The 13,842-nt window shown below is 41.3% G+C and overlaps 1 protein-coding gene across 1 annotated transcript in view; it reads left to right on the top strand.

Moving 5' to 3' along the window:
- LOC107589555 (uncharacterized) overlaps window positions 1–5,049 on the top strand; it is a 31,343-nt gene extending 26,294 nt beyond the window's left edge. The window contains exons 6-8 of the mRNA XM_016278043.1: window positions 154–275; window positions 2,551–2,654; window positions 3,875–5,049. Coding sequence (XP_016133529.1) covers window positions 154–275; window positions 2,551–2,644 — 216 coding nt within the window. The 3' untranslated portion in view covers window positions 2,645–2,654; window positions 3,875–5,049. The remainder of the gene's footprint in view (window positions 1–153; window positions 276–2,550; window positions 2,655–3,874) is intronic.
- Window positions 5,050–13,842: the final 8,793 nt, after the last annotated feature.

The following is a 13,842-nucleotide window of genomic DNA, read 5'->3' as shown; positions in this document are numbered from 1 at the left end:
ATATATATATATATATATATATATATATATATACAATGTAAATCTTCACAATATACTGACAACCACCATAAAAAGGTTGTAAGAGAAAGCAACACGATGAATCAATGTTCATCACAAGCAGCAGTTTTGACAGTATAACTTTGTGTGTCGCAGTTGAGTGAGAACTATACATGGGGAAGAGTGAAGGAACTGGTGAAGAAGACCAAACTGAGGAACCAGAGCCAGCTGGGACTGTCTTCAGGCTCCCTGAAGAGATCATGTCCACAGCTTTACCGGTACTCCATCCATCTTTTCATAATCATTCAGGAGTTTCAGATCATTAGCACTCAAAACAGCAGTCAGATTTGATCTTCCTCTGAAGGCTCACTGAATGTTATTTTATAAATAAGTAGAATATTTATTTATTATTTGTAAAAGTCAAATCGACATTATTTCACAGACGATTCGTTTCGATATTAAAAAGGAATCAGAATGGAAATGTTTTGAAGCTTCAGAACACTGCCCTAGAGTTGTGTTGTTCCCATGGGAGCACTATACAGTAACTTCTGGGAAGCCGTATCACTAACACAAGTACTACTAATGGCTTCGTTCTTTTGATGTTATGACCCACTATGTGTCCATATGATGCAAGATAAGACTCTCATCACAACCGCACGCTGTAACGCTAAATTGCTGGGCGTCCTAATCTCGCCTGTGCGCTGCCTCCTCTTAAATACCTCAGCACTGGGCTCATGTGGTTGTCGGTGACTAGCACCACATTGTATGAATGAGCAGAAAGCAGAACACCGATTAGGTATTGGATCTCATTCAGTCCAGTATAATTTTAGGATTTTTCATATACTATTAGTATTTATTAATTTGGTTACACTTTATTTCGATAGTCCACTTTAGACATTCTACTAACTACAAGTAACTTTGTAACTACATGTCAACTACATGTCAACTAATTCTCATTAATTTGCAACTACATGTCTACTAACTCTCAGAGTAGACTGTTAGGGTAGGTTTCGCGTTAGTAGAATAAGTTGACAAAGAAAGTGGTAGAAGATATTAAGCAGACAGTCTACGAATACTCTACTAACTGCTAGTTGACATGTAGTTGCAAAGTTACTTACTGTTAATAGAATGTCTAAAGTGGACTATCGAAATAAAGTGTTACCATTAATTTTGGAATATTTTATTTTATATATATATTATATATTTTATTTTAAGTTTTAGTAATTTTAGCTTTAATGTATTGGTAACACTTTACAATATGGTGTCATTTTTTTAAACATTAATTAACTACGTTAGTTAAAGAGAACTAACAATAAACAATACTTCTACAGCATTTATTAATTGTAGCTAATGTTAATCTCAGCATTTACTAATGCATTTTTTAAGATCAAAAGTTTTATGTTAACATTAGTTAATGCACTATGAACATGAACATTATTATTAACTAACATTAATAAAGGTTCATAACTGCTGCATATCATTTTGCTCAATGCTAGTTAATGCATTAACAAATTTTTAGCAAATTAGCCATTATTGTAAAATATTGCCAGTTTATTTTTTCAGTTTTAGTTTTAGTCATTTTACTACTTCAACTTATTTTATTCCATTTAGTTGGCAAGACAACATTTCTAATTTACGTTTAATTGTTTAAACTTAATTTTAAGAAACGTAAATTAATTTTTATAGTTCTAGTTAATAACAACAAAATAAGAAAGCCCATATCATGGGTTTTGTGGACGTCACTACTTGATGTTAAAGCAATTGTACTACACTTTTTCACAATAAATCAGTTTATACATTGACACTGTTCAGTTGTTTATTCTGTTTGGTTGAAAAGGCTAGAAAGGGCTAGAGACTAGTTCCAGGTTTGCTGAGTGAGCTGCAACATCAGCTCCACATTCTTTCTGAACTAATAACAGATACTTCATCTGTGAGATAGGGAAGAGCATTTTAGGAACAGACCCTTGAAAAATGTCTTTTCTCTCAATAAAAAACAACAACTTGAACCTCAACCTGTTCTACCAGTGAGCTGTGATCCTGCACACATGTTGGCACACACTCAGATGAATAGTTCAGGGCTGCAGTGTCAGGTCGGAGGTATGCTGGTGGGAGTAAGCAAATTCCCCATGTATTTCACTCATTAGATGAGATATGGGAGCTATGCTGAACGCGTTCTTCTTCTGAGAGCAGATCTTTTCTGAGGAATATATCCATACGGATCGGTGATTCATACAATATGCTGAACTTTAAGAGACAGTATTTGCTCTGTGTCTCTGTTTTCTTATACCGTAATAATCAGCTTGTTACGTAAGTGCAGTGCAATTTGAAGATTACGTCAGACTGTCTTCCATTAGTTCAGTCAATGGGGCATTAACATTCTCATTGGTGCTATCTGGAAAAGGTTATGTAATACATGTTTAAAAAAATGTTTTAAAGCAGTGCCCCAATATTTAGCATGATATGGAAAGCATGCTTGAAATCCACACCTAAATTACACTATAAATTTGTTCACTGCTACTAAGATTGCTAAAATGGTGTCTGTCTTCCTCACAGCCCAGATTTGATGTCAGCAGAACGGCCGAGGACAAACAGAAACTCCATGATCGCTCTGGGCCATCAGAAACGGGACTATCTGTGGCCACAGTAGTATTAAACAGGTAGGCCGAAAAATACATCTTCTGCCACTTCATAGTGCATTAACTATAGAAATGAAGACTTATATTTGAATAATTGCATGCTTGACTAGTTAAGCAAATAAACCAAAAATATCCTGAATGCACAGCAAAAGTCACTTTTGTAAGATGCCAGCAGCAAATTTAGAGAAAAGTGATATCATGTACATTTCAATAAAATTTTAATGCCAATTATTTCAAAAATTATGATTTAACCTAAGGAATATTTCTCCCAAAAATGAAAATTCTGAATTTTCCTACCCCCCTGGCATTCCAGAACACAAATGAAGATATGTTTTAAATTCTGTCACAATTTTTGTCCACTTTTGAAGGCCATGCATCAGAAAGTACAAAAAGAGATGGTAAAAGTAATCCATATGAATCAAGCAGTGTAATCCAAGTCTTCTGAGGTTAGGCAATCGCTTTATATTATGAACAGATGTAAATTAGGCTTTTATTCACATATAAACATTGATCTATGCACATTTAAGAGCACATCAAATATGGTAAACAGAAGCTCAAGGGTGTTTGCTTGGCACGTGAGAACAAACCTAAATGGTTTGATGAGAGAATATTAAAAACATTTTGATTTGTGTTCCGAAGATGAACAGAAGTCTTATTAATAATGACAGAATTTGAAAATTCCCACCAGTAGTCCCAATAATTTCTGAGATATAGCATCGTTCCCTGTTTGTAGACGGCATTGCTGACTTTAATGAGCTGCTACTGAAATAATAAATACTTTGGATAATTCTTTAGATACTGGTTTTTGACTTGGTCAGAAGAGTTTCCTCTTTTGTAAGGGCTGGACAAAATTTAAAGAGTAGTGATTAAAAGTTACCAAAAGGAACCTAGAGATCCAAGTTGGAACCCCCTAAGCTGCTCAAGGTGTTATTCAGACCCCTTTAATCGGTGAGCTAAATTTCATAACGTCTTACCACATAGGGTTATATATGGGTTGTCATTGACTCCAATGGAAGGATATGAAGAGGTCAGAACAGAAACAATATAAAACAGAAACAACAAAGCATTCAGTGCTTGGTCCCCAATGATGTCCAGGGTTTGTGTTCCAGGTCAGTTGTTATTTTAGCACTGTTTGGACAATATGGCTCTATCGCTCAGCAGTGTTGTTTCAGTACAACTGATATCATGCACACAGTGAATGAGCAGCATGTTAACTCTTTCGGCTTTTGTTTTCTCATCAGACACTGAGTAGATGGACTGCGATGGGGCAACTTTTCCAAAAAGCAAAGGACAAAGTGGTGGTTTTTGCAATTTGCAGATGGTTTTTCCAGACTGAGGAACAAGATGGGAGAGAAATTCACAAGAAAACAATGAACGGGATTTGAATAACGATAGAAAAATGTTGGTGTCATGTGTATATAATACTAAGAGAGATGATTATATGTTGATGAAAGTGTTAAGTTGACCTGTTGATGGAGCTTGTTTGTGTGTCATGACATTCCTATAAATGTCATTAATTCAGATAAAGCACTCATTAGATTTGTCAGCTAATGAGGTACTATTAAAGACGATATATACGTGGAAAAATTATTTACAGAATGTGATCAGACAAAGGGAATTACAGTAAATCCTTATGTATAGTCTAATGTAAATTTCTACCAGGACAATTTACCAGACACTGTCCTGTTTGTAAAACACTTGAAATACATCCAAATGATAACAAATGTTGAACAAGCATGCTATAACTTTATATAGATCATTTTGTAACACTATTATAAGAACTGCCATGTGTAAGTGTGTATATACAGACAGAACAAATATGCATGTGCATATGAGAGTGGATAAGAGGCGCTCCCACGTCTGAATTCCTGTATCTACAGACATATATATCACTGTGATGATGGGGCTTATGATAACATGTAAATGACTTATGGCAGTTCTGTATGCAGCTCACCTGTCTGATGTTATATAAAGTGTGTGACCTTTCTTTTCCCTAAAAGTTAAGCAATGCCTTCCTTAAAATATCATCCTTAAATATGAATTAAAAAGGGCTTCCTACGTGCCTGCCAAATATCAGCCCAAAGACATAAACGCTGTTATGAATAAAAGGCAGTATAAAGTGGTCATAACACTTTACTAAACTTATAAATGCACCTCAGGGAGAACGCGCAAATAAAAAAAAGAAGTTATGAATTGACCCTTTTGAATTAATAAGGTGTTTAATTCAGGCTATTACTAATAAACACTACACTCTAAAACTACACTGTTTGACCGCTGGGTCAAAACAACCCAATAGCTGGGTTTGTCCCTTTTTAACCCAGCACTGGGTTATATTTAACCCAGCATTTTTAGCGTGTACTGTTAATCCACAGTGAAAACAGTCAGATCTCCTTGACAACATTAAGTTAAGCTCAGAAAGTGAGCAATTTCTAACCAGAGATAGAACAAATTTCAATAACAATAGCACATTTAATTGAATTATTAACAGAAGTACAGATGTCTATGGAGCATTTTATGCGAGCTGAGTGGCTTGTTGAACACTGGAGAAACATTAACTCGTTTTATACCCTCAGAGGATCAGGAGGGCCGGTGTACTGTAGCTACACACATTCCAGCAAAAGTCCAACACAATGGAGTCATAAAATATGTCATATAGGCCCACCCTCTGCTTCTACAGATACCACAGGCCAGAAACAGACCAACGACGCTGTGAAATATATATAGTTGGATGTGTGCCAGTGATTGATGATTTACAGGAACACTCCAGTGCTCCAGTGAGACAACACCTGCATATTTGTTATATTAATATATATTAACTTTAAATGTAATATTGAATAATACATAAAAATACATGCACTTCTTTAAAGCATGACAAAAGTTGACAGAAAGTATGACAAAAGAGCATGACAAAAAACACGATTTAAAATGTACTTAAAAGTAAAACTTTTAATTTGACAAAGCGCACTTTAACAAGTGTACTTTAAGTACTCCAAAAGAAAGTCCAAAAGTAAGTCCAATCCCGTTCAAACATGTTTGTGGATTTTGATATGAGACAACAACAGGGGAGGGACTTTTTCACTGCATTATTATGGATTATGGACTCGTATTTTGGCCAGAAGCGGTTTTAAGTTAAAACACCTTAATAATGGATTTGTTTCTCATAAACATGCAGCTTTTTACATCACAAGACGATAACTGATGGACTGGAGTCTTGTGGATTATTGTGATGTTTTTATCAGCTGTTTGGACTCTCATTCTGACGGCACCCATTCACTGCAGAGGATCCATTGGTGAGCAAGTTGCTGTTCCCATGAACAAACAAAATCATCTACATGTTGGATGGTGTCAGTCTTGTGTTCCTGTGCCCTGTGTTTCCCTCCCTCTTATGCCCATTTTTGGTCTTCCTGTTCCTGTCCTCATTATGTTTATTTCGTTCCAGCTGTGTCTGATTAATTATATAATTTGCCCCTAGCATTTAAACCCTCTGTTTCCCTGAGTCTGTGTCGGCTGTTATATGTCTTCCTTGAGTTCCTGTGATTACTCCGTTGCTTGTTCCGTTAAATTCTATGTTGAAGTATTCTCCTGCGTCTCCTCGTTCCTTCCTCCCAGTGAAACGTGACAGAACAGCCGACCTAAAACAAGAAGTAAGCCCCTTCTCCCCGTTTTAATTTTTCAGTTTTTTGTTTCCCTGCTTTCCTCCGCGGCAATGGAAGTTGCCGCTCGTTTCACCGCCCTAGCTCGTCTGGATCTCCCCTTCGTTGAGTATTCCTGGGAGTTCTGCGGGCTCGCCGCGGCTATGGCCTTGAATGACTCCACCCTCAACTCGCTGTTCTCTCGGTGCCAATTACCATCACCCAGTGGACCTCCCAGACACCACGCAAGCCCGCTGCCCGCCGCTGTCTCAAGCCTGCTGGCTGCGGCTCACACAAGCCCACCGGCCACTCCGATGTCGAGCCTGCCGGCCGTGGCTCTCTCAAGCCCACCAGCCGCAGCAGCGACAAGCCCGCCAGCCGGCCAATTCACCCGTAACCAAGGGAGGAGGATGAGGAGGAAAAGACTGTTCACAGCCCTCATCCCAGCCCCAGAGCTCGCTCCAGTGTTGGCTCCAGCCCCAGAGCTCGCTCCAGTGTCGGCTCTAGCCCCTGAGTTCGCTCCAGTGCCAGTTCCTCGTAAGCGCTTCCCAGTCCACGAATCCAGCCCAGAGTGGGCTCCTGTTCCCGAGTGTGGCCCACGGAGGGCTCCAGTTCCCGAGTATAGCCCACGTTCCAGCTGTGTCTGATTAATTATATAATTTGCCCCTAGCATTTAAACCCTCTGTTTCCCTGAGTCTGTGTCGGCTGTTATATGTCTTCCTTGAGTTCCTGTGATTACTCCGTTGCTTGTTCCGTTAAATTCTATGTTGAAGTATTCTCCTGCGTCTCCTCGTTCCTTCCTCCCAGTGAAACGTGACAGAACAGCCGACCTAAAACAAGAAGTAAGCCCCTTCTCCCCGTTTTAATTTTTCAGTTTTTTGTTTCCCTGCTTTCCTCCGCGGCAATGGAAGTTGCCGCTCGTTTCACCGCCCTAGCTCGTCTGGATCTCCCCTTCGTTGAGTATTCCTGGGAGTTCTGCGGGCTCGCAGAATGACTCTATGGCCTTGAATGACTCCACCCTCAACTCGCTGTTCTGGCACGGGGCCAATTACCATCACCCAGTGGACCTCCCAGACACCACGCAAGCCCGCTGCCCACCGCTGTCTCAAGCCTGCTGGCTGCGGCTCACACAAGCCCACCGGCCACTCCGATGTCGAGCCTGCCGGCCGTGGCTCTCTCAAGCCCACCAGCCGCAGCAGCGACAAGCCCGCCAGCCGGCCAATTCACCCGTAACCAAGGGAGGAGGATGAGGAGGAAAAGACTGTTCACAGCCCTCATCCCAGCCCCAGAGCTCGCTCCAGTGTTGGCTCCAGCCCCAGAGCTCGCTCCAGTGTCGGCTCTAGCCCCTGAGTTCGCTCCAGTGCCAGTTCCTCGTAAGCGCTTCCCAGTCCACGAATCCAGCCCAGAGTGGGCTCCTGTTCCCGAGTGTGGCCCACGGAGGGCTCCAGTTCCCGAGTATAGCCCACGGAGGGCTCCAGTTCCCCCGTTAAGCCCAGGGAGGGCTCCTGATCCCCCGTTGAGCCCAGGAAGGGCTCCACATCCCCAGTTAAGCCCAGGGAGGGCTCCAGTCCCCGGTTTTGGCTCTGAGAGGGCCTTGGAGCCCGTTATCCTCTCAAAGTATTTTTTTTAGGGGGGTAGTGGGGCTCCAGCCGTAGAGGCCGGGGCGGGGGCTGGGGCCGCGGCTTTCTGAACTTTTGATCCCCCTCCCTATTGGATGTTGTCACGGCGCAGGACGAGCCTTCTGGGAGGGGGGAGTAAATGTCAGTCTTGTGTTCCTGTGCTTTGTGTTTCCCTCCCTCTTATGCCCATTTTTGGTCTTCCTGTTCCTGTCCTCATTATGTTTATTTGGTTCCAGCTGTGTCTGATTAATTATATAATTTGCCCCTAGCATTTAAACCCTGCACCACCCTGGAGGCCTTCCGTCCAGTAACCCTGTCCCTAGAGGCCTCCAGAGCGCCCACCTCCCTCCCTATTGGATGTTGTCACGGCGCAGGACGAGCCTTCTGGGAGGGGGGAGTAAATGTCAGTCTTGTGTTCCTGTGCTTTGTGTTTCCCTCCCTCTTAAGCCCATTTTTGGTCTTCCTGTTCCTGTCCTCATTATGTTTATTTGGTTCCAGCTGTGTCTGATTAATTATATAATTTGCTCCTAGCATTTAAACCCTGTTTCCCTGAGTCTGTGTCAGCTGTTATATATCTTCCTTGAGTTCCTGTGATTACCCCGTTGCTTGTTCCATTAAATTCCATGTTGAAGTATTCTTCTGCGTCTCCTCGTTCCTTCCTCCCAGTGAAACGTGACAGATGGTCTGAGGGTGAGTAAATTTTTTTTTTTTTTAATTTTCATTTTTGGATGAACTATTTATTTAATATTATATTAAATCTAGTTTTATATGTATACTTTCAAGATTTGAAGTACACTAAAAGTGCACATTTAATACAATCAGGTGCACTTATTTTTTTATGCATGTGTGTTATGCAAAGTTTTGTATTTGTACCTATTTACACTGTGAAAAGCACTATGCAGTTTTCATAATTGTGATGCCTTACGAAATGCCAAAAAGTAATACAATTAATTATAATAATCGCACTGTATCTAAATGCCAAATGCCATAATGTAATTTGTAACACCATAATTACCAGATTTAGATCAGATTAGATTTACCGATTCAAATATAGAAAAAAAAAAAGAAAATGTTCACATTATAAAATTAAACCCATAACACTGCAGTCAAATTTACAATTTCTTTTTAGTGTTTTAAAGGAGGTGGATGTTTGCCCATCCAGGGCACACGTGGTCCCCATGAGGAAAACAGCTTAGAAATCATACAGAATCACCCATTTAACCAAATGAACCAATTTTAAGTTGAGAAAACAACTAATTCCTGTTTTCCAGTCATGTTTTCTCAGCTATATTGTAGAAAAGGATGAGATGAATGCTAGAAAAGTCGGCCTATGAAGCTCGTCTTAAAAGCACATGCTACAGAACTTGCACAAATCTGAGCACCCGCATATGGAGGACAAGCATAAAATGCTCATACATACGCAAAATACTAAATTTGAAGTCATTCATCAGCACAATATTTATGAACACTCGTTGTTTTACAAGCTACTTAGAAACTGGCTCGTGCTTGTGATTGATTGCAGACTTTAACCAGTAGAGTACCTTGTTTCACTCATTACTGAACCTCAGAAATATCTAGAATCTGAGACAAAATCCCGAATAAATCCACTTGACTACAAAAAGTAGGCTACAACACAAAAATAAATTATAAACATCTGTACATTAAATATTGTTAAAGTTAGCATTACAAACATGAATTTCCCATCAAAATGTATTGTATATTGGATATGGGAACTATATTGTAAAATAATGTTTAAGTCTGCCACGTTTGGTTTAAACGGTTCCGGAAACGGTGGTGCATTGAACACCCTGTTCTGATGACGCAATTGTTGCAACTATGGCAGCTGAGAAGGCCATTCTTTGTGTTCTTTTTGAAGTATTTTCGGAGCCTGATGAAATCTGAATAAATACGTGTTTAATAATGCAAAATACGCTCGATGTTACAGTCACTGCCATTGCCGTCCAAAATAAAAGAGAACATCCCAATCGAGTGAAGGGATTTGTGGAAACTGTGGTTCCTAATTATTGTGATCCAACATTTGCCTCGCATTTCAGGATGAAAAGACAAACATTTCAGGTGAAGGATACTCCACTTCTTACCTCCGAGATTGTGTTATGATCTATATGACATTATTTTTATTGTGAGTATTATCATTACTGCTAATCACTGTTATTGTGCTATGATATTGTAATATTTATCATTATATAATCAGAGGAGTATAGAAAAGTTTATGAAAGTGAAGTCGTGGCCTAATGGTTAGAGTTGGACTCGTAACCCAAAGGTTGTGGGTTCAAGTCTCGTACCGGCAGGGATTGTAGGTGGGGGGAGTGAATGTACAGTGCTCTCTTCCACCTTCAATACCACGACTGAGGTGCCCTTGAGCAAGGCACCGAACCCCCAACTGCTCCCCGGGCGCCGCAGCAAAAAATTGGCTGCCCACTGCTGTAGGTTCACGGTGTGTGTGTGTTCACTGCTGTGTGTGTGCACTTTGGATGGGATAAATGCAGAGCACTAATTCCTATTATGGGTCACCATACTTGGCCACATGTCACGTCACGTCACTTTAAAAAAAAGAAAAGAAAGTGTCACTCCACAATACAATAACAAAATATATAAATATGAATTGTATTTTTGTTACATTAATCAGTGTCTAGCACACCTTCCTAAGGAAAGGATATGGACCAGAAGACATTGCAATTACTAAATTATATTTAGACAGACTTAAAGAAGTACCAGATATATACTTGCTATACTATGCTTTTATTATTTCAGGTATTTTCCCTTTAATGTTAATTAACATGTGCAAACAATATACTTGCTCTTGTAAATTTATTTTGATGTTAATTACAAATTTCCACTGTATATAGGAGTATGTGCATCAGTGTGTATACAACAGCCATAGCAAGATTTGTGTAAGCTTATTTACAGCATCATAGGGATGTAGAAACTTCTACTATGACTTTACTTGGACCCATTGTGCGAGCTGTCTCTTTAATACAGCGTGGTTTATATGCATGTTGCTGCTGATTGGGCTGACATTTTTGACACACCCACCAAATAAGAGAAAATGTATCTCAAACCCCGTTGCACACCATTTCCAGGAAACATGTCATACAATCCGGAAACCGTAGCAAAATGTTGCGCACCGGTTTGAGCTTGAACTTGCCCCTGGTTTGTCATGTCATGTGACAAGTCCTCTGCACAATCTGACCTGTGTTGCAACCTGGAATTAAACCACGCCATGCTGGTTTTGTCTGGCTTCACCTTGGTCACCTGCTGTGTCATGTGTTCATTGGTTGGATTGTCATGTGACCCCTTTTGTTTGATATAGCCTATATAACCCTCATGTTGCCATTGTGTCTTGTCTAGCTTTGAACTGTGTAACCTGCTGCTGTTGGTGAGTTTTGTTCATGGTCATGCCAAAATCTAGTTTAGTCCATGTCTGTTTTGTATCATGTTTTGGTTTATTAACAAAAGCTTCACATGGGTTCATCACTCTCGCCTTCAGTGGGACTGTGTTACAAAGTCCAGCTTAGTTTATTGTCTAAGCAGTTTTTTTCTTCTCTTTTTCATATTGTCATTGAGCAGAAACAGAGAAGAAATTGCCTCCATGATTGTGGTAATTTTACTTTCTTTCTTGAAACATATTGTTTTAAGCAATATCCAACTCTAAACCAAAAAGAGAAGGAATGGAATGGCAACTCAGGCTCATTATATTATGATGGGGATGGCAAGTCAAGTGTTATGGATAAATATGAATAGAATAAACAAAAACAGCACTCAGGAATATCGAGTGAGTATAAAATCAGCTTCTTAAATGAAAGTGTGAGCTGGAGTACAAAATGTGTAATATCCAAACACATCTGACTGATATGTCAGGGATTTAATGACATATTAAGTTTAAATGTCTTTCTCACCCACAGACAGATTTAAGGCATCAGTGATTTATTGATCCACTTATAATGAAATCTCACTGAAATAACCTTTCACTTTGTCTTCTAAAATAATTAAATTTAACTCAAAACTGGCTTTTTACCTGATTCCTGTCCATCTGAACAAGTCAGTCAGTTGCACAATGCTTCAGATAGCACACTGAGGTAATTCTGAGACTTCTCCTCCAGACACTGCCCACTTTACATGAGATCTTCTTTAAGCCTTTGTTCACTTATAAAGGTGAACGGATCAGTGAAGAGTTCTGAAAATAGTTAGTTGAGAGCAAAGCGATGCTCTGCAGAACAGGCTCATAGAAACAGCTAATTTTCAGAAGTCTTTATCCCAGCCAGAGAATTCATCTGGAAGTTCTTCAAGCTCAGGGGGAAACATGTCAAAATGACTGTGATCCAAAGGCCCTTTGAGCTACGAAAATGAAAGGAAGAGAAAACCCCAAGTGTAAGAGAACTGGCTTTCTTTTCTTACATAACGTTATGTATGTAAAAACATTGTCAAATCTGTTGAATCCATGCGTCACCTCTCTCCTCAGAGGAGACATCAGCGTCCGCCATCTCAGTCCTTCCCAGCTAAAGCCTTGAAACCACCTGTGAGAAAACAAAGGAACAAAGTAAACCTCCACAGTACAGTGACTCATAGGGCTATCCAAAAAAAATTTTAATTTCGAATATTCGTAGAATAAAAAAAATTTAAGGTCTGCGTCAGCCGTCAGAAAAATCATTTCTGACCCCAAACTTATGTTCCCCTTCAAGAACTCGAGCTGCGTCGAACGCTTTGGGAACACCCTCGGCGAGACACCGTACTGAAGCCTGTGTGAAATCAGTCCAATAGCGAAGAGAGACGTCACGAGCAGGGTGACATAAGCAGCCAGGAAGCATAAAGGCACATCCACCCAGCGCGCCTGTTAGCTTTTGCTCTTCAGCGAGCGCGTCTGTGGTGTGTGTGTGAATGTATGCAAAGCACTCAGTCAGTAAAAACAATGCCAAAATCAAAAAAGAATGTGGCGAGTGGACGGCGTTTCAAGTCATGTGTTCCTCCTTGCCCACGTTATATCTCGGGTGAGGATAAAACACGATTTGTGCGTCATCTGTTTGGGAGCGGAGCATGCACGGGCAGCTCTCGAGGGGGAGCTTCTCCCGCTCCATGTGCTTCGCTCCTGCCTGGCCGTCTTCGATGAAAGCGTCCAGGCTCGCGATCCTGCTGGGTCTGGCCCCGCTGTTGCTGAGGCACAGCGGCGGCTGTTATCGTGGGGATCGCAAGTGGATTTAGCGGAGAGATCCGAGACGGGCTCTTCCTTATCTCGGTCCTCACCCGCTAGATCCACGGCCCCCTTTCAGGGTTCGGAAGCCCGCCCCGCAGTTTCTTCCCCCCCGAGAAAGGGCCAGACACTTCATCTATCTTCCTCCGAGGAGGTTGATGTGATGAGCGTCGACACGAAGGAGATTGTGGACTCGCCACCACAGTCCCTCGCGTATGAGGAGCTCGTGGAGGTTGTTACTCGTGCTGTAGCTAAATTAAATATCGAATGGCCAGCGGAGAAACAGGACGCTCATCCCAAAAGCAAGTTGGACGAGTGTTTCCTTAGAGCAAGATTGCAACCTTCACGTCGGGGCCTTCCATTTTTCGCCAATCTCCATTCCGAGCTTTCGAGATCATGGGATAAACCGTATTCGTCCCGACTCTTTAGCCCCTCTGTTAATAATTATTCGAACATTACGGGGCTAAATGAGAAGGGATATGGGGCGGTGCCGGCGGTGGAACAGACGCTCGCGAGCTATCTGTCCCCGTCCTCAGCATCGTCCCTGAAGGCCCGAAGCTTCCCACCAGGCCAGTAAGACTAACATCCAACCTGGTTGGGAAAGCATATATGGCAGCAGGTCAGGCTGGTGCATGTCTGCACACTATGGCGGTGTTGCAGGCGTACCAAGCCGACCTGCTAAAAGACCTGGACGCTAGGGAGGGAGGGGAATCTGTCGCTTCGGGCCACCCAGGAAACCGACAGAGCCAACG

Source organism: Sinocyclocheilus grahami, unplaced genomic scaffold (genome assembly GCF_001515645.1).
Source record: "Sinocyclocheilus grahami isolate Dianchi unplaced genomic scaffold, SAMN03320097.WGS_v1.1 scaffold117.1, whole genome shotgun sequence".
In the NCBI taxonomy this organism is placed as follows: domain Eukaryota; kingdom Metazoa; phylum Chordata; class Actinopteri; order Cypriniformes; family Cyprinidae; genus Sinocyclocheilus; species Sinocyclocheilus grahami.
This window is presented reverse-complemented; position numbering and strand designations above follow the sequence as displayed.